A 21,587-nucleotide genomic window follows, 5' to 3' on the forward strand; every position below is an offset into this window, starting at 1 on the left:
TGCTAAAATACAAGAATGTGAGTATCAAATTGACTATCCATCATAAGGACCAGCTACTTTTTTTAAAATGCATTAGTACATGGTGTTGTTTAGTTGTATCAATCTGCTTATCATGACAACTGAAGTAGATTTTGTACATCCAATACAGTCAAGTTTCAGTAACCTAGAAATTAAACCTTGAGGCTCCTGTTAAAGAGGATTTTTTTCTTTCGGCTGGTGTGTTTTGGTTTTTTTTTGTGGCTTCATGCAAAACTGTGATGAGAATAGCAGTGAAGTTCAAGTAATACTAAAAGAAAGGGCATCTTCTGGTCAGATAAACAACAGTTATTCTTGGCCAGCTATTTTCCAATGGATTGGTTTCAAATAAGTGGCTCTTGGACACCCCTTGCTGGGATTCTTTAGAATGAATTTTACTTTCACAAACCTCTGATTCCTATAATTAAGTTCCAATGTGTGGTTTTTGCAAATAGTCTTCTATCTGGAGAACAGATGGGTATAAGATTTGGAGATTTGATTTCACAAAATGAAACTGCCAGTGGTTTTCTTGCTACTGTTTCAGCTGGCCCCAGAACATTCCCATCAGTTCAGCTTTCTAACGTTCTCTTGTCTTGACTTTATCTCCACAGTTTTAAAAGCGTGCGTCAAGGAACACACATCCTGTTCCGTGAGTTCAGCTTTGTTCAAGCTACCCCTCATAACAGGGCATCTTTTCTTCGGACCTTCTGGAGGTGTTTCCGAACAGTGGGGAAAAATGGAGGCAAGTGTTCCAGCATCTGCTGCTGTCCTGTTACCTTGACATTAAAATCACTGTTACCTAGGCTATTAATGCAGTACAAATAGTGACACTTCAGACTGTGCTCTAATGTTCTAACATTGTGAATAGGGAGACACCATCATAGTTGCTTGTGGAATAGTTAAATGCTTGCAGCATAAAGTAGTGTAGGAGCACCTTGTTGCCAGTGCTGCTTCCATTACAGAACAGCACGTCAAGCAACAATAGATCAGAAGGAGGACGTTTGTGGGCCTGTGCATGGGGATGGATAGAAAATAAATGTGCTGGGCGTTGGTGGATGGGAGCAGGGTAGCAGACTCAGAGGTGGTTAGCATATAGGGTGTGAAGCATGAGGGAAGTAGGTGCTGAGTGTACTGGGGTACTGAGTGCTTTGACTAGGAGCTCTGCAGTGGTGCTGGGCTGTAGAGTGGTGAACGCTGCCACCCAAACTGTGCCTGAGCTATTTCTGACACATCTACTAGATGATGTTGCAGGATCCTGATGGCTGTGGAAGGGCGACCACTGACAACTGTGTGACCTCTTCCCCAACTCTACCCACAAGGAAGAAACTCCAATGCCAAAATAACTATTCAGCACTATGCTATCCTGTCTAGCTATTCTTATACTGCACTCGGTATATTAGGTATTACAGAACTGGCCAGAATTCAAAGTAAACTCATGTAACTACACGCAACTAAAATTATGTTTACACTGAATGTTGCTGTACAAATATGAATTTTGGTGGAGTTTTTTTACTATAGGTCTCACTTGTTTCAGGCTATTTAGCCTCACTTTTTGTTGCAGGGAAGACTAGAACAATCTCAAATATAGATAAAACCACACCTGCTGGCTAAGCTTTGCAACACTTCTGCTCATGATGAACAGAGTTGACAGATCATTATTCACAGTCTTGCATTTTTTGACATATGCCCTTGGAAATTAGACGATCGTAGTTAAATGTGATAAAATCTGTAATTAGCTACTGAAGTGACTGACTATGCTGTCTGTAAGACCTTCTTCCTGGTAATACTTTGTTATGTTCTAAATCATTTACATTAGTTCAGGGATAATATTTTTAAGATTTCAGGTGAATTGTATGGTACTAATCTAACGAGTAAGCAGTGAGGACATATCTGATTTGAGGTCAGGTCTGTAGAGCGTTAGAGATGATAGAGAAGTCGTCATCTGTCAGAACTGCAGCTGTCAGTGTTAAACCTTGTTGACTCTTCTGAGTTTGTTGCTGGGCAGGGATTGTTCCATGCTTATTGTCATTGATTGTTGTCTACAATGAACTCTGAAGGCATCTTTTGCCTTCCTTTGTCAAAAGTATTATATTCACGAACTTCCACATCTCCCAGGATGTTCTTGTTTCTTTTATTCCTTTGCCATAAAAGTGCTTACTGCTGTTTCCCCCTCTCATTTTCTTTAAGTTTCATTCCATATTGGAATTTCTGTTTTAGGAGTGAGTGGTGGCTTTTTCCTAGTTTTGTCCATCTGTGGAGGGTATCTCTGATAAACTGCATAAATGTCAACTCTGTGAGGGTATAGGTCAACATAGTAAATGAGAACTTGCATCAAAGCTTGCACCCTGGCTAGAGGGAAGCAAGGGAGAAAAAAGTTACAGACGTAAGACGTTGACATTTTCAAGCTTATACAAACTCAAAAAAACCCAAACAAACAAACAACCCCACCTTTCCCTTTCTGAGTGTTTAATTGGGATTTTAGAAAAGTAGACAATATCTTACAAATGAGTGAACTGATTGCTTAATTTGGCTGCTAGTTGCGCCTTGTTGATGCAGGGAAATTTACTGCTTCGTCTGTCAGTCTTGAAATAACCATGCCTTGACTTGGAGCATGCATTTCATTCATCCAAGCAGATGAATCCGGCCACGAGTTCTCAAAGGGCCAATAAGAGAGAAATCTATCTGAACAGAAGCAATACTTAAAGGTAACAATCCATGTATGTGCAGAACCATGTATACACTAATTGAAGTACACTAACATTACTGTTTCTTTTGGGAAATTACTGTAGGTGTTACTTTTCTACTTAATCCCTTATCCTTTTGAATTACTGGAAAGTAGTTCCTCATGGAGAGATGCAGCAGCTTTTATGTTACATTTTTCTATGTTAGCCCTGCTACTTGATGGGTTCTAGTTACATTGTCCTTGATAACTCCTTTTGTTTGGAGACTAGATTTTTTTTACTTTTGTCTCCAAATAGCAAGGAAAAATTACTAGCTTCACTAAATTTGATAGTAACATAACACACTTCAAAAACGAAAGAAAAAGTTTGGGTTTGTATTTCTTCTTTTTTTTGAAGAGTATTTCTATTTGATGATATGCTGGATCTGTTTTCTTATAGGATTTCCCACTGGTTTTAGAAGCTTAGCAAGATGCAGGGTTCTGTTTTCAAGTATATGCATAGGCATATCTGGGATTCCATACATTGGGGAAAAAAAAACAACCTAAGTTTATTTTAGAATGTGATCCAGTGTCAAGAAACTGGGGGGGACTTCACAAAATTTCTTCCCTCACTTAAAGACTTAATGAAACGCAACACCCATAGAGGTGGTTAGAGGGCCGCTAGATTTTATGTTGGGAAGCACAGAGCATAGTGCTCGGTTAGCAACAGGTTTCTGCCAGAGGAAGGCAAAATGACCAGAAGTCATCTTTTCCCTCTGCTTAGGCTTAAATTGACCTCTTGAAATCTAGCTGACCTGCTCTTTTGAATTGTCAGTTCCTCAGGACTCTTTAATTAAAACTGTGCTGTCTCAGTTTAAACAACCCCTGCAGAGTTCTACTGTGAAGCTTCATAAGGTCAACATATGCCTCTCCCAACCCCCATGGCTTTCATGTCTTGCTGTTCTCTGTTTTTAATTAAAAAGATTTTTCCTTAAATGCTTTCCAGCCAATTAGAGAAATTTTGCACTGAGAATTTGTTCCAGGCCTGATGTATTGAAAAGTGAGCAGAAAGCTCAGTCAGGACCATTGGCACTTTTTTCTAGAGCCCTGTCTTTCTTCGATGCTTTTCAACAGCTTTTCTCCACCCCCGCCCCCTGTAAAATTGTTCTCGGCAAAAATAGCTGCTGTTTGATACCTTAGAGCCCTGGAATGGTTCAACACCAGATACAGGATCTTTTCCTTCCACTCAGGGGTGATTGTTGCTTTATTTAGATGCACACAGCACTGAAGTATGAAACTGCTGCAGAAAGTATGTTGGACTATATTGGCTGAGGGTCCTTTTCGCAGACTCTTACGTCCCCTTCAGACAAAAAGTACTGTTACTGCTCATATTGAAATAAAATCTTCTTATAAACTTGCCTCGTTTCTTTCACATTCACCTGGTGTAATGGCTGCCTCTTTGTTTCTCCACACTTGAATTAGGAAATTGGAATCCTAACTACCTTTGGAGCTCATGGAAGGGAGGCCTATTGCAACCAAGCACACAATCTCTGTCATGGAATGAGAAAAGTGGTATGTCTCTCTGACTAGTTCTTTTCGAGTTGGCCAGGAAGGCCACATTCCTTACAAAAATTAAAGAAATGCCTTATCCATATGATTCATGTAACCTGGAGATTGAGAAGAGCTAGAAAGACTGCTGGTCTCTCAGCTCTTTTTAAAAAGATGCTATTTTCATGCATTGAGCTGACAACATTACTTTCTTGACGTTCCAAAACCCCTTCCTTTGCTAGTGTCATTCTAATGCTTCCACAGGTAACTGTATTAAATTCCTATCTCTGTTTTACTCCCTCTCTTGTAAGCTGTTACACTATCTCCGTTTGTAGCTTGGCTGATCTCTCTTTAGTGAGACGCATAAAACAATACAGTGATGACTGCAGCAAATGTCAGAATCTTCTGCTCTTTCGCTTTTGTTGTTAAAACCAAATCAGATCTTTATACCATGTTATTGTAGGAAAGTTTTTATGAATTAGTAAGGGGAAAGTTTTTAGGAATCAGTAAGGTCTCATAGTATGTCCTAAAGGTAATTAAGCTGCGGATTTTAATACAGTGTTCTCTAGAAGCTCATTCTGCAGTGAAATAGCCTTGGCCGAAATGATTGCTCGCTGTGCTTTATTCATTTCACAGTTTCTTTGCCCTACAATTATAGCTGTTACTATTTATGATTTATCAACATAGCTTTGCCTGGAACCACTGATGACTGGCATATGAGGACAAAGGATATCTGAAGCTGACAAGAAATAAGTGGAGGGTTAAGTTTTAGAGCTGGTGATGTATATCTAGAAGCATTGTAAATTAAAACATCTGCGTTACATACATCTAAAATGTGTTGCAGTAATCATTTGTAGAAGTAGTAGCGTGTGGGTCAGTGATGGAGTCTTCAGCTAGCCTCTCCCTGAATTCAGTTCATACTATTCTGTCAATGCAGTTTGTGTAAATAATTGCAGTGCACTGGAAGTCCTCCTCCTCTAATCTGGTTTTGGGGTTCCCCCCCACCCCCAGTATTACATTTCCTTTTCAACTACATCTCTGAACATGCACCAGCTCATTGTATTTCCAAATGTTTCTTCAACTTCATATTCTAGATGTATAGCACTCTAAATGTACGTTTTTGGAAAACCAATAAGCTTTTCTGTTTGTTTTCTAGTATTTTCTGGCTATTTTGTGTCTTTTGACAGTTCTTCACTGATTGTGTCATTGGTAAATTAAATTAATCTGTTCTTTACTTTTTGGCCCAGTTGAGTGAAGCATTTAAATGAGCTTATGTACGGTGATCATTATTGCATTCTGCTAAGCAATTATCCAAAATTCAACTGGTAATTATTATTACCATTTGCTTTGCAGTCTTTTGGCAAGTTTCCCACCCCTATGACAGCATACTTATTCTAACCAACTGAAATTATTTTTTCAATTAAGACTTTTTTACATTCAAATATGGGCCTGAAGAGTTAGTATTCCAAATTGTGGGAAGTTCCCTGGAATAAAATTAGTTCTAAGTTATGTGATCTGGGCTGGGATTCTGAATGCTCCATGTTTCTTATATTAAATGAACTTAGTCTATCTCCTCTCTCATTTGTGGCAAGTCTTGAGAGATGATCTGCACACTGCGTATGCAGAGGCGGTCATCCAGTAGAAGGTCTATGAAGCATTAGCTTCATTGACTAGTATGTTTTATGATGTTTCTGGTCTACTCTTCAGCAGCAGAGATGCTGAAGGGAGAAAGGGAGGCAGAGAAAGGAGATGAAAATCTTGTTTTCTCTTGATTCCATATACTGTGACTTTCTGCAAAGAGGTTGTAAGAAAATAAGAGCCTCTGTGAAGCCCACATCTGCTTTCAACCCACTGTTGGCTCTTAAGCTGCCATGAGATGTGAAAGTGCCTGAACTGAGGAAAGAATTATCTTCATCCCTTCTCAGTGAACCATGAAACATACTTCTCCCCATGCTGTTGGCTTCAAGTGAATGCCTGTGCTGTGTAATGCAATGTTTATATAGACAATCTAAGCTCAGGGTTGTATTTCCATATGGTACAATTCAGCACTGTCTCAAGATACTAGCTTGGGACCTGGAAGTTTCAGAGCTAGATTTCTTTGATAGCAGCCTGAGACTAGTTGATTTATCTCAGCAGGTCAGCTGATATATGGGGAGTGTTGTTGTGGTGTGTCCATGTAGCTCATTGCTGCAGAATAAACTCTGGCATCTCTGTGTTGAGCTACTGGGAGCAGCGTAGATGCAATCTGAAGAAGAGGAGAATGCAATCTGAATAGAGAATGTGTTCTGGTTCAGCATGAACAGAAGAGTAAGGACCCTGCTTTACACATATGCAATTAATTCTTCAAAGTAGCCTAGGTGCTAGGAGATGTCATAAGCTAAGAGATATCTACCTTTTTTAATATGTGTCTTTTTTTAAGAACTGTTGTCCAGCTGCACAGAAAATCTCTGAACCAGTGGTCTTTGTGTCTTTATCGCCCCAGCTGCTTCTTATAGCTTTTCTCTCTGATGGTCTTGTTATTCTTAGTTTCCATCATTGCAAATTCACTTCCTAGCTTTTCCTGAGTTAATTGATTTATATACTGTGCTCCTAATCTAGAGTCTGTGTCTCCTATTGGGTCAAGCAGGTCTGACCCATATCTAGAAGTTTTGGCACATTTGTTGACTGTGAATGTGGACAACTACAATCTCTCACCCCCTGTTCTTCCACTCCGTTAGTTACACTCACAAAAACTTTAAATTCAGTTATTCTGGTAAAATAAGCTTGGGAGTGCCATTTATTTCTTTTAAGGAACTAATTTTTCTCTCTGTTGAAAGGACTGACATGGGCTGAATTTCTATTTCTGTAACTATGTTACTGAGCTCTTCCATCAGACTTTTTATTGTTAGGCAAGATAATTGCCTACAAACTCATAATCTCTCAGGAAGTCCCTACTCTGCATGTTGTTTTGAGGCCTTGGTGCCATTCAGTATGTTCCATGTTTGACTAAAGGTGTGATGTTGAATTAGTTTAGTTAAACAGTACAGCTGTGCTTAGGTGTAGTTCTTATATCACTTTAAAGTCATCTTACCACAATAAACATCTGTAAGTCTGGTTTAAATCAGTATGATCATGAATAAAGGTGTTGTATATGATTAAAAGGATTGTTGGTTTATGCTCTGTTATGCACCTTTCAAGAATCCTAGATGAGTATCAGTAGAAGTGATCTGCATGCATGATTAGTATCTTGATGTGCTACTACTTTGTGAAATGGGGATAAGGTAGTACTATGGAAAACCTGCAATCTGCAAATGAGTTATGAAATGTAGTTGGTAATATTTATAAATTCAGCTTGATCCATTTTGAATCTGTTGCAGGGACATGATTCTGATAATATACAGTCTGATACCTTCCTTCATAAGCTGATTTGAGAGTGATTTGCATTTCATGCTCTTACTAAGCATTAATCTCATAACCTCCGTTGGCATGATGGACCTTTCTTGAGCTTGGAGAAGGAGATACTTGAATATCAACAAGCTCTTCTTGACCTGTTTTTCTCTCTAGAGCTGTTTCTCATGAGATTCTTCCAAGCAGGACTCTGAAGACATTCAGGGGACATCTGTTCCCCTGAAATATCCAGGGCTGTGATCCTGGTTTTTGCCAGGTAGATAACATTCCTGAAACTTCTTGAAATGGTTTTTCAAGTATAAAGACCTTAGAAACGCTTCAGGCACAGGAAGAGCTTCCATAGAAGTTCACACCTTCCTAGACTTCAATGTCAGTTAGCAAAAAACCATAAATCTGTAGGATAAAAACTTTGCTAGTTCTAGTGTTCACAGAGGTACTTCTCAAATCTTGTCTTCTCAGAGGATTTCCTGTATTAAGGTCTAGTCCCAGAAGCAGTCAAAATTTACATCAGCTGATTAGAGTTGTCAGGAAAGGCAATATTGTCCTGAATGGAATTTCAACCCTTCCCGTTTTGTTCCTTTGCGCTGTAGGACAAACCTTCATTCTGAACTATATTCACCCGCTCCTCTTGTTAGCTCTTTACCTGCCCATTTTTTATTATTTTGTATTATTATACTCCTCCATCTGAGTTTATCTGTTTGTTTTCATCATCTGTTTCTCAAATATTTGTTTCCTTCTAGCCCTAGTATCTGGTTATCTGTTACTACTTCTCTCCCTGCTCTTTCTGCTGGAGTTAAATTATTGCATATTCAAAGTTCTCATCTACCTTCCAGTCAAATTTCCCATATGTAATTCCCAGAATAACTTTAACATTATCTGAAAGGAAGTCAAGCTGTCAGTGCTTTTGATGTGAAGCTGTCTCTGCATCACCACCTTAGGTCAGAAACAAAGCTTCTTCATTTCCTCTTTCTCATCCCCACTCTCCATGTTGCTAATAGCTATTTCTTCATTTCTGCCGGTACTGGCAGGGGGATTGTTGTGCAAAGCAGATACTAGTCAACATTAGGATACCGAACAGTTAATATTGCAGCTTATTTGTGAAAGAATTTTAATTTTTCTGTCTACTCTGATTGGAAACTTCTTTTATCAAATCCTTGAAGTGACTGAGCGAGTGTGATTGTCCTTAAGGCACTGAGAAGTGTTTCATGGCTTTCTTCTGTGATGGACAGAACCTCAAATGTGATGTCTTAATTTCAGAATGATGATTAATGATGACTCTTCTGTCTGAGGATCTCCAGGTATTTTACAGATGTTAAGGTATGAAGCTTCCCAAAAATCTTAATGATACTGTTTTCACTTTACAGTTCCAGAAAGTGAGATAGGAAAATGAAGTGACTAGCTGAAGGTCACATAGTCAGAAGTAAAATCAAGGTGTCTGGCCTTTTGATATTATAAATTCAATTTTATATGCTAAAATTGTATTTTTCTTACAGATACAGGCTTCTTTTACCATGAGACAAGTAGGAAAACACACATGTTAGTTATCTTTTAGATAAATTTTTTGTAAGAATCTGTCGGCTTTTTTTCTTTTTAAAAGTTTTGAGAGTAATCATTGCCTTACTCAGACTAGTAGATCACTGTGCATGACCTACATGGGATGATGTAGCATTTATTTTTAATTGTTTTCAAGTTTGACATTGTAACTCCCTTCTCTACTTTTCTAGACAAACTCTTTAGAGCAAGATAGAAGTCAGATTAGTTAACAGATGTGATCCGGTTCATCATCTCTGTTGTAGAACCACGTGCTCAGTATCACTTTCATAACAATCCTTCCCTCTTCAGGGAATTTCATGTGTGTGCATTAGTAATGTATACCCTCTCTGAAAGTACTGTGGCTCATAAGCATTCTAGTATTTAGCTGGTACCTTTTCACTTAGAAAACCAATCTCTGTATAGAAATTACTAGCTTCTACATTAAAATTGGCAAGAGATTTTCCCTTTTGAAGGAGCTCAAAATAGAAACTACTTTATATGCTGGAGTATGTTCTTTATCCATCTTCCCTCATTGTAAATTAAGATTATTTACGTTTTATGTAGAGGTTGCAGTCTTTTGTTGTTTGTCCATAGCTTCAAAGTACTAACTAGTAGAGTCTTGTTCGAACATGTTGTTCTTCAAGTGACCACCTTATAAAATAACATACTGTTCTTTCCCCTTAGGTCCAGTCTGCTAAGTGAGTTGCACGTAATGTCTAGTGAAATCCTAAACACATCTGTTCTGTGAAGGGCGATCTTCTGAGTTCTTTTATTTAAGCAGTGAAACACAGAAGCCTAGAACCTGATCTGGCTATGTTACACCATGGTATTTACCTGGAAATACATGCTTAAAAGCCAAGCTTTGGATCTCAAACCCAGCAAAGTGGGATTTTGACATTTTCTCTAAAGAGGCTGCTGCACAAGAAAGTTGAGTATGTGCACTAAAGCCATGTGAGTCTGGCAGCTAAAGCCAGAGCTAAAGAATACCTATTGGAGTTTGTCCCTTGTTCCAGCTTATGTCCATAATATCTTGACCTACGAGCATAAAAGTTTGATGCCCAAACTAGAAATCTAGTTTTTATAGGCTTTTTTGATAGTCAACAGAGAGTGCGTGTTCCATAGGGCAGTTTGGAATGGCTGTTCAGATGGAATCCTGGCCATGAATCACTATCTGGTAATCTTTCTATTGATTATATTAGGAGTTTAGGTAGAGCAGCCTTTTCGATGAGGACCTAAGTTTGGTGCCTGAAGTTAGGCAGCATAAAAATTACCCTTCTACTCTGTGTTTCAAACATGTGCTGTTTCTTAGATTAATATGTTAAATCCTTAGCAAAACGTGTCTTTCTAATGATACTGTGTTATTTCATTTTAGTTGGGCCCTTACTATTCTTTAATGCTCACGAATAAACCTTTTAGGAAAGTCTTTGATTCCATGATGCTTTTCTTCCCTTATAAATCTTCCACAACTTTTGTATCTAAAGTATACCCTAAGCAAAGCAAAGGAAAGTGAATAATATAATCAGTCTTACTAGACTAAAGGAGTTAAGATACAAATCAATAGTCACTGAAATAAATTTTGTTATCTCTTGAAGTATTTCCTTTGAATCCTAGTTAAGATATCTCGCAGAACTAATATGAAAGGAAAAAAAAAACAACTAGTGGAATGTTACTTACCTGTTTCTCAGAAAGTAAACAGTGCCAGCTTTGACAGATTGTGGTGGGTTGACCCTGGCTGGATGTGAGGTGCAAAGCTACTCTATCACTCCCCTTCCTCAGCTGGACAGGGGAGAGAAAATATAACAAAGTCTCGTCGGTCAAGATAAGGGTGGGGAGAGATCATTCACTGATTACTGTCACAGGGAAAACAGACTTGACTTGGGTAAATTGAATTTAATTTATTGCAAATCAAATCAGAGTAGGATAATGAAAAAAACCAACCACATCTTACAAACACCTTCCCCCCACCCCTCCCTTCTTCTCAGGCTCAACTTCATTCCCAATTTTCTCTACCTTCTCCCTGCAGTGGTGCAGGGGGACAGGGAATGGAGGTTGCAGTCAGTGTGATAACACATTGTCTCTGCTTCTCCTTCCTCCTCAGGAGGAAGACTCCTCACACTCTTCCCCTGCTCCAGTGTAGTGTCCCTCTCACGGGAGACAGACCTCCATGAACTTCTCCAACAGGCTGCAGGGGAATTGCTGCTCTGGCACCTGGAGCCCCTCCCCCTCCTCCTTCACTGACCTTGGTGTCTGCGGAGTTGTTTCTCTCATATATTCTCACTCCTTTCTTTTGGCTACAGTTGCGCAGGGGTTTTTTGGGGGGGTGAGGGTGGGGTGCATGTGTCCACTCCCCCCTTCTTAAATATGTTTTCCCAGAGGTGCTACCACTGTCACTGATGGGCTCAGCATTGGCCGGTGGTGGGTGTGTCTTGGAGTTGGCTGTCATGGGCTCTATTGGATGTGGGGGAAGCTTCTAGCAGTTTCTCACAGAAACCACCCCTGTAGCCCCCCTGCTACCAAAACCTTGCGATGCAAACCCAATACACAGATGCAGCAATTAAACATGGTTACTTAAGGGAAGCACGTTTTTAAAGTAATACAGCTGCTGAAAACTTTGTTCATTGTTTCTTTTGGCTTTCTCTGTAGAAGATCTGCAGTATCCCTCTACATACCATCGCATGCACACGCAGAGCCTGGAGCTGTGGTTTATAAGGTTTTACGCTGATTTAAAATAAATTAGATTAGTTCTTACATACTCAAAATTTTATTTCTGATAATAGGCATGCTTTAGGTGTATGTAAAGCGAATCTGTTGGCAAATAGCTGATACTGAACAGGATTTTGGCCTTTTTTTTGTTGATGCCAAGTGGAAGATGTACACATTTTCCTCCCTTCTCTTCTCTCCTTTTTGTACTTCGTCTGCTGAAGCAAATGAGGGACAAGCAAAGAAATTCAAACTGGCAGTTTCTGAATCCTAATCCTGTTAATCTGTGTCTTGGGCAAATCACTTAATCTCAATGTACCTTCTTTTTTTCTATTTATAACCTGGAGTTCCACCTGTTGGATTAAATTAAGTAGTCTTTGGACATAGAGGTTTTGGCTGGATAGGTAAAACTGAGACTACTTAGATATCTGTATGGATCAAATTTGGTGGAATCAAGGCCTTTATGAACTCTCACTTTTTTGTTAGTGGTAAGCAGTTAATTTTAGACAGATGCATATATAAATTTCCTTGCAGCTTCTTTCCATTAAAATAATTTAACTCTTCTTTAAATGCACAGTAACACAGTATAAGCATTTGAGGTGTAAAAACTTTGGTATTAAAAACCTGTAATATCAGTCTTCCTTCTCTTCTTCCCCATGCCCCAATTCTCCAATTCAGACTCAGAAGTTTTTTCTGATGGGAGTTTTTCTGCCTTTTAACATTTCTTTGGATGGTATTAAAACCAGTTCTGGAGGAAGGAAGGAAAGACTTTATGGTAGTTAGAACTGGATTTCAAGAGCTATATCTACTCATGTGAAAACTAACCAAATTTACAGAGAGGAAATATGAAACTGGTGGCTCTGCTTGTTGTGGTTTGGTTGCAGAAGATTGTCACACACAATGTATACAATCAACTTGAACTCTTTCAGACCTAGCATAGTTTCAGCAGACAGTGAGGTGGACCATTAATTTTAGACAGATGGTTAAAATTTGTTGCCTTGTCTCGACACTTTTCTTACTCTCTTTGTATTTCAGCAATTGCTAAATGTTTAATAAAAATTTAGGTGTGGGTCAAATACATCTGATAATTAATTTGTGGATATTTGTATGATTTTATTTCTGATTGGTACAAATTGAACATACTAAATTGTAAAAACTCAGATTAGGAAAATGACGTTGTATAAGCTAATCAATCGTAATTGCCTTTTCTTTTTTGAGCATTCTGTATGTAACGTGGAGAAGAATTTTACTTTTTAATCACTTATGACAACTCCGCAGGGCACAGAACTCAGTATTCAGTCACTTCTAAGGAATGGCTCTAAGGTATTTTGAGAAGAGGCTTAGGTAAATGTTAAGTTAATCTAATATTTTAAGCAGCCTCAAAACACTGGATATTTGCTTGCTACTAAGTTAAGTCTTAGAAATTTTTTTTCCTTTCAGGCAATATAGCAAACGGAATTTACTTAACTCCTGAAGTTACACTACAATGATCAATCTGAAACCTGAGTGTAGTAGTAATTGACTGTAGGGAAGCCTGAATCATCAGGGAGTTCACTGTATCATCAAACATACTCCTTACAACCTACTCTGTATGGAACATCATTGTTCAAGTTACAGCCAGAAGTTATTTTCAAGTCTTGTTTTCAGACTATAGTAGCTTTTTGAGGAAATGCAAGCAAAAATAAATAAATCCAGGATGAAATAGCTCGTATCTCTGTAGAAGAGATGATTTAAAGAAAGCATCAAGAGAGTTTTCTTAAAATTACTGAGGTTTTTAGTTACTGAGGTATCCAGGAGTGACTTTTCTACTCTTCAGGAACCTTGTCCAGATAGCTTTGAATTTGAAATGGTTTCAGGGTAAATGCGGGATATTATTATTATTGAGCCCTAAGGAAAACTTAGCATTCTACTTGCCTTCTGTGATGATTTTGGGGAGAAACAAAACCAACCAAGCAAAAGCAACAACACTGAGAAATAGTTTTAAGTGAAAACATCTCACAGAAAATACCTCTGAGACTGGCTCCCATCTGCTGTAATTGGAAGTGCCACGCAGAACTTCTTGGGACTTGAATGCGACTAGAGTGGCATGTAGGCTGCTAATTTTTCTGCACAAGTATTTATTTTTCCTTTGCTGAGGTATTGTCCAGGTATACTCAGTACAGTGTTCTATCATTTCGTTACTTTTGTACTGAATTTTTTTTAACCTTATTTTTAACTCAGATCACTTCAATTAATCAGATTTATAATGCAGTGACTCAAACAATTGGTTTGGCAAACCGAAAGAGCAGTGAATTGTGACAGACAAGGTGGAGGTGAGAAATTGCCAAGTTCACTACCGAAGAAATAGATACTGGTATTCCACCTTCAGTGTACAAATTGAAACCTAGCTGATGAAATATGCACACTTTTGTTCTACTGAATTGTATGTGTGTTTTAGCTCATTGTTGTTAGAACTATAAACATGACCATTTGCAATTTTTGGATAAAGATTTTTAAACAAAAAAATCTATTTATATGAAATTTTATACTTGTGTCTAGTCCTGATACCTATGTACCTTAAAGCAAGCAGCAAAATACAAATGTGATTTTAACAGGTAACTTTAAAAAACTTTTAAAGGAAGTTTGGGCATAGGTGGCAGTAAAAGTTATTGACTGATTTATAATGCTGAAATTAAAATTAATAAATTAGGGAAGGGGAAAAACCCTTGTGTGGTACTTTACAAGCTGAGCTAGATTTTGGGTGGGCTATCATTATGAACAAGCTTTCCCTGCCCCCCGCCCCCCCCCGCCCCAGACCACAGAAGTTGAACAGGGCATACACCTGCTTCTCTGAAATCTTGACAGTGGATCAGAGGCAAATGGGTGAATGGGATGAGTTGGCAATCAGTTGGGTGACTTCACAGAATTCAGTTTGGGCTTTAACTGAACCTCAGATTCCACTAGAGTTAATATCTTGAAATTTGTTGCAGAGTTAGTTCTTCCATTTCTGCATGTGTAACTGTATTTTTTTTTCCAGTCATGCTAGCGTACAGGTGAGATCCTGAAGGGGTACTGTGTTCTGCAGTTTTAACCTGGTCTGGATGTTACTTCTACAAGAAATCCTTTGATTCTCTTCTTTTACAGTGTTAGCATGAGACTTCCATGTTTGAGTGCCAAAAGAAGTGTAGGGATCATAAAACATCATGATAGTTCAGTTGCTTTTTAACTCAATTGTGTATGCACTTTATTGCAAGCTTTGGATGCACTGAATAGATGTATTCTGATACAATTACAGCACTTGCTTCCAAGTAGTGTAAAGTGATTTGGAAAGGGCCAAAAGCACCATTATGGATTGATAGGAGCTTGGAAGACAACAAAAGGGAGGCAAATGACTCCACTGTTTTTGAAGGAGTTTCGAAATTTTGAAGGATTTTAAGTTTTTCCTTGTTGAAAAGCAAAGCCCCGATCCCAGAATGTTTTACCTGAGTCACAGGTGAGTTTGGAGAAGCTGCCCGGTAACTACATTATCTGTGTAGGCTTTGTCTAGCATGGAGATTAAGATGTTGTAGTAGAGATGTTTTCCTTGTTTTAGGGGATGGGAGGAAGAATGGTATATTATATTATTTCTTAATGCGGCCATCTTCAATTCTAAGTACATAAACAGGTTAGAGCACAGAGGAGCACCTATTCCCTGGCAGTTTCTGGCAGTTGAGTGTTTAAGTGTTTACCTTTTGTTGATGGAACAGCTTAGTATCTGTGTGTGAGTTCAAACATCTGAATAACTGGCAGCTGGGTCTTCTCCTGGTAAAATTGCAGGCATTCTTCTCATATCATATTATCCTCCCTTGCATTCCCTTTTATTGGCTTCAGTCCCTCCCTTAAATCTTCTATGTCAAGGGCAGGGTCTGCCAAGGGTGCATTGGCAAGAAAAGTGAATCTTCCCTCTGAAGAGCTCGTGTCACTCATTAGCATGTGAGAAGAGTGATTGTAAATAAACAACAAATTATGTCAAGTTCTGTGTAGTATTAATTCTAGTAATGTATACAAGGACATGCAGATGGCTGGATAAGGTAGAGATAGAATTCTTGTTTAGAAAGAACTGATCCCTGCACCCAGTGAAATGCTTGCCACTTTATCCCAGAAGCCTTATTGTAACTGGAACAACTGATACTATCTTTATCTTAGCATTACTCTGGTGTCCTTGGGTTTTTTTGGTTGATCTTAACGAGTGAAAGAGAACCAAGAAAGTACATGTGTGTGTCCTGTAGAGTTGTCCAATATTCAGTTAAGATCTGTCACCTGTAATGTGTTTTATGGTCCCACATTGTATCTTTAATATAAATAAAGGGAATATACAAGATTGTATGTTCCACCATGCAATGTGAATGGATTGCCCAGAGCAAGATCATAGACCCTCAGGGTGAAGAACTTCTTCCTTATATCTAGTCTAAACCTGCCCTCTCTCAGCTTCCAACCGTTACCCCTTGTCCTGTCACTGCAGGCCCTTGTAAAAAGTCCCTCCTCAGCCTTCTTGTAGGCCCTTCAGGTACTGGAAGGCCTCTGTAAGGTCTTCTTGGAGCCTTCTCTTTTCCAGACTGAACAAGCCCAACTTTCTCAGCCTGTCCTCATAGGAAAGGTGTTCCAACCCTCTGACCATCTTCGTAGCCCTCCTCTGCACTCGCTCCAACAGCTCCATGTCTTTCTTGTGTTGGGGGTTCCAGGGCTGGACACAGTATTCCAGGTGGGGTTTCGTGAGGGCAGAGTAGAGGGGCAGAATCACCTCCCTCAGCCTGCTGGCCATGCTTCTTTGGATGCAGCCCAGGATGCAGTTGGCTTTTTGAGCTGCAAGTGCACACTGTTGGCTCATGTTCATCCTATCATCCACCAGCACACCCAAGTCCTTCTCCTCAGGACTGCTCTCAATCCACTCATCTCCCAGCCTGTATCTATGCTTGGGATTGCCTCTACCCAGGTGCAAGACCTTGCACTTGGCCTTGTTGAACTTATGAAGTTGGCCTGGGCCCACCTCTCCAGCCTGTCAAGGTCCCTCTGGATGGCCTCCCTTCCCTCTAGCGTGTTGACATCACCACACAACTTTATGTTGTCAGCAGACTTGCTGAGGGTGCACTCGAAGCCACTGATCATGTCCCGACAAAGATGTTAAACAGCACTGGTCCCGGTACCAATCCCTGAGGAACACCCCTTGTCACTGGTCTCCACTCAGACACTGAGCCATTGATCGCAACTCTGAGTGCGATCTTCCAGCCAATTCCTTATCCACCACGTGGTCCATTTGTCAAATTAATGTCTTTCCAATTTGGAGACCAGGATGTTGTGCGGGACAGTGTCGAAGGCTTTGCACAAGTCCATATAACCAACATCAGTTGCTCTCCACTTGTCAATTGATGCTGTAACTCCATCATAAAAGGCCACCAAATTCGTCAGGCAGGATTTTCCCTTGGTGAGGCCAAGTGTCATAGCAGAGCCTTCAGGAGGATGTGCTCCATGATCTTGCCAGGCACAGAGGTGAGACTGACGGGCCTGTAGTTGCCCAGGTCTTCCTTTTTTCCCTTTTTGAAAATGGGGGTGATGTTTCCCCTTTTCCAGTTAGTGGACACTTCACCAGACTGCCATGACTTCTCAAATATGATGAAAAGTGGCCTAGCAGCTTGGTCTGCTAGTTCTCTCAGGACCCATGGATGGACCTCATCTGGTCCCATGGGCTTGTACACCTTCAGGTTCTTTAGGTAGTCACGAACCTGATCTTCAATTACAGTGGGTGAATCTTCCTTCTCCCAGTCCCTGCCTTTGGCTTCTGCAACTTGGACAGTGTGGCTAGAGCCCTTGCTGGTGAAGACTGAGGCAAAGAAGTCACTGAGAACCTCAGCCTTCTCCATATCCCTTGTGACCAGTTCTCCTGTTTCCTTCCAGAGAGGGCCCACAGCTTCCCTAGTCTTCCTTTCATCACTGACATACCTATAAAAGTTTTTCTTGTTACCCTTGATGTCCCTGGCCAAATTTAATTCTGTCTGGGCTTTAGCTTTCCTTACCTGATCCTTGGCTGCTTGGACAACTTTTTTATATTTTTCCCAGTCTACCTGTCCTTTCTTACACTTTCTGTAACCTCTCTTTTTGTCTTTAAGTCTGTCCAGGAGTTCCCTGTTCATCCACACAGGCCTCCTGACATTCTTGCCTGCCTTCTCTTTTGGAATGCATTGCTTCTGGACTCGGAGGAGGCGGTGCTTGAATATGGACCATCTTTCTTGGGCCCCTCTCCCCTTCAAGGCTTCATCCCATGGTACTCCACTAAGCAGATCCCTGAAGAAGTCGAAGTGTGCTCTTTTGAAGTCCAGGGTAATGAGCTTGCTGCTCACTCTCCTTATTGCCCTGAGGATCTTGAATTCTAACATTTCGTGATCACTGCAGCCAAGGCTGCCCTTGAGCTTCACATTAGCCACCAGCCCCTCCTTGTTGGTGAGAACAAGGTCCAGCATGGCACCCCTTCTCATCGGTTCCTCTACCACATGGAGAAGGAAATTGTCATCAATGCATTCCAGGAACCTCCTCGACTGCTAGTGCTCTGCTGTGCCTCCCTTCCAAGACATACCTGGGTGATTGAAGTCCCCCATAAGGACCAGGGCTTGTGAACGAGAAGCCACTCCTATCTGTGTATAGAGGGCCTTGTCCGCTTGGTCGTCCTGGTCAGGTGGCCTGTAGCCGACTCCCACTATGATATCACCTTCCCCTGCCTTTCCTGTAACCCTGACCCATAAGCTCTCAGTCAGCTCCTCATCCATCCCCAGGCCAAGCTCCATGGACTCCAGCTGGTCCTTGACGTAAAGGGCAACACCCCCTCCTCTTCTCCCCTGCCTGTCTTTCCTAAAGAGCCTATACCCGTCTATTCCAACACTCCAGTCATAGGAGCTATCCCACCATGTCTCAGTGATGCCTATAACATCATAGCCTTGTAGATGTGCACACATCTCTAACTCCTTTTAAGTGGGCCCTCCACTGAAGCCAGCTTACCAGCTGGAATGGTTACTGGCTGGAATTCATTATCTTGCAGTTCACATGCTTTCTTGCTGGCCTGCGATCCATCTTTGGGGCCAGGGCATCTATTTCTGGCACTGGCCTCGAAGTGGGATGGATTGAGGATCCCCTCCCCTGTCAAATCTAGTTTAAAGACCTCCTGACTAGATTGGCTAGCATTTGTCCAAAGGTGTTCTCCCCCTTCTCTGAGAGATGTACCCCATCAGCTCCCAAGAGGCCAGCCAGGTTTCTCAAAGTGAGTCCTGTGGTCCAAGTAGCCAAAGCCCTGGCTGTGGCACCACTCCTTCAGCCATTCATTGATTTTCCTGATTCCATTGGCTCTTTCAAGCCCCTTACCTTTGACCAGGAGGATTGATGAAAAGATTACCTGGGCCCCCGAGTCCTTCACTGCCTCTCCTAAGGTTCTGTAAATCCCTCTTGATGTACTTGAGGTTGCTTTTGGCTGCCTCACTGGTGCTCATGTGAAACAGCAGCAATGGATAGTAGTCGATGGGATGTACCAGATTTGGTAGTCTCTCTGTGACATCCGTAATCCTAGCCCCTGATAAGCAGCAAACCTCTCTAGATAGGGGGTCAGGTCGGCAAATGGGCGCTTCAGTACCCCTCAAAAGAGAGTCATCCACTACTGTTACCCATCGCTTTTTCTTGATTGCACTTGTTGTAATTGCAATTCAGGGAGCCAACCTAACTGCCTTCCCCAGCTCTGAGGCGTTGTCATCCTTTTTTCCCTCTTCATCCCGCAGAACTGTGAAGCGGTTCTACAGGGGCATCTCAGGCTTTGAGAGAGGCTTCTTCCCCCTCCTGGATTTTGCCTGCACCAGCTCCCAGTCCACAGTATTACTGGCTTCCCCCTTTTTTGGGTATGCCTGTGGAAGTTTTTGGCTCTTTGGCCAGAGGTAGTGGTTTTGAGTGTGATGGTGGAAGAACTTCTGGCTCTTTGGCCACAGCTGCGTTCCCCTGGATCCAGCTATCTATCTCCTTTCCTGCTTCCCTGATGCTATGCAGCCTTGTGACCATCTCCTGCAGCTCAGCCACCTGCCACAGGAGGTCCTCCACCTGAGCACACCTTTTGCAGATGGGTTTGTTACCCACCACTTCCATGGAATACTGCAAGTTGAAACCTGTTCTTCTAGAGATTGTACTTTCATTACCTTGAAAGCAATGATGTGATTTGTCTTTCTTCACAATCAGTTTTAAAGTGGCTTTAAAACCAGATTACTGTGCTTCGTGTGGCTATGAAACATTTATAGTTGGTTTACCCTGCTTTACAGTGGGAAAAGCTTCATCTCAGTGTTTAAGAGAAGGATATCCTAGTGATACAGTTCCCTGTGGTAAGAGCTAGACAGGAAAAAGAGACCTATTCTGGTCATATGCCTAAGATAAATTGGAAACTGAAGCTGTTGTCTTCTTTGAATTGAATGAATCTGAGATGTTACTAAGGCCTTAATTAAAGTTGAAGTACCATGTCAGCATAACCTGATCTAATTGCTGGCTAGTGAGATATGCCTTCTCACATCCTTCTTATGGCAGCTCCAGCACTTGTCTGATCTTGTGCTGATCTCTCTCGGCATGCTAAACTGGCAGAAAACTATTCAGTAGTTCTGCTGCTTGAGTTAGTTTTCTGCCGGCATTAACACATTGAAAAGTGCCAGTGCAAGGTCACATGAGAGGTGGGATGCAGAGTGTGGTACTCTGCAACCATGGCTGAACTCAAGCCGCCTAGCAGTTTAGAAGTGCAAAAATCCCAGGGTTGACAAATCTGGCCCTAAAATACAGGTCATATTGCTTTGTATTGATACTTGGCCTAGTCTAATTAGCTAATACAATGAATACACTAATATTTGGTTTTAAAACCTCCTTTAGAGAGTACTACACTTGTTGAGTTTATAGCCGGAAAGTACCATTAGGCCATGTAGTCTGACCTGTATAGCACGTCATTAAACTTCACTTAGTAACACCAGTATTGAGCCAAAACACTTTTGTCCAACTGAAAAATAATTTGCATATCTTTCAGAAGGGCATTCAGGTTTGATTAAGTCATGTGAGCCTAAAGGGACCGAAGGGTCCCTGGGAAAAATAGCAGGAGGAAGCAGTCAGTTGTCAGTGCTGCCAGAGCAATTAGGCTGGCCTGCAGCCCGGTCCCCATGAAGCACTGAGTTTTCATGGGAAGAAGGGCTGCTAGAAATAGCCTACTCTCGGCCGCCTTCCTGGTGTGCTCACACGTGCGTTAGCACACAGGTAGGAAGCCTGCCTGTGTGTAGTAGTTCTGCAGGCATGCAGTGGGCCCTTGTGCACACTCCACTTTGCTGCTGCTGAGGAAACAGTGGCTTGTGAAGACTGCTTGTGATGATAGAAGGGCCAGGTGAGAAAGAAACAGTCCTGACAGGGGAAGAAGGTTGTTTATTTGATAACTTTTGTTTTGTTGGAGGTCAGAATTCACCAAGACTTACTTGATTTTGAACTGAAAAGTATCATTAGGGGCTAGTAAAATCAGAATCCTGAACACGCTACTATCATCTCAACTTGTGGCAGTCTTTAACAATGTGATTGTCTTCAGTCTAAAAAAAATTTTTGTTAAAGTTTATAAAAATTATGTTCTTTTAAGTATTTGAATCATATGTTGAAGTCAATTTCTTATCCTTCTTTTCAATAAGCCAAGTAAATTATCAACTTAAGCCTCTCTCTATGAGGCATGTTTTGTAAGCTTGTGATCATT

General features: G+C 40.9%; 1 protein-coding gene across 1 annotated transcript in view; it reads left to right on the forward strand.

Annotated features, from left to right (window-relative positions):
- Positions 1–21,587, forward strand: part of CSTPP1 (centriolar satellite-associated tubulin polyglutamylase complex regulator 1) — a 78,444-nt gene that overhangs the window by 17,731 nt on the left and 39,126 nt on the right. Inside the window, exon 3 of the mRNA XM_086462998.1 lies at positions 627–757. Coding sequence (XP_086319124.1) covers positions 627–757 — 131 coding nt within the window. The remainder of the gene's footprint in view (positions 1–626; positions 758–21,587) is intronic.

The sequence above is a fragment of the Leptosomus discolor genome, chromosome 3 (assembly GCF_034619465.1).
Source record: "Leptosomus discolor isolate bLepDis1 chromosome 3, bLepDis1.hap2, whole genome shotgun sequence".
NCBI lineage: Eukaryota > Metazoa > Chordata > Aves > Leptosomiformes > Leptosomidae > Leptosomus > Leptosomus discolor.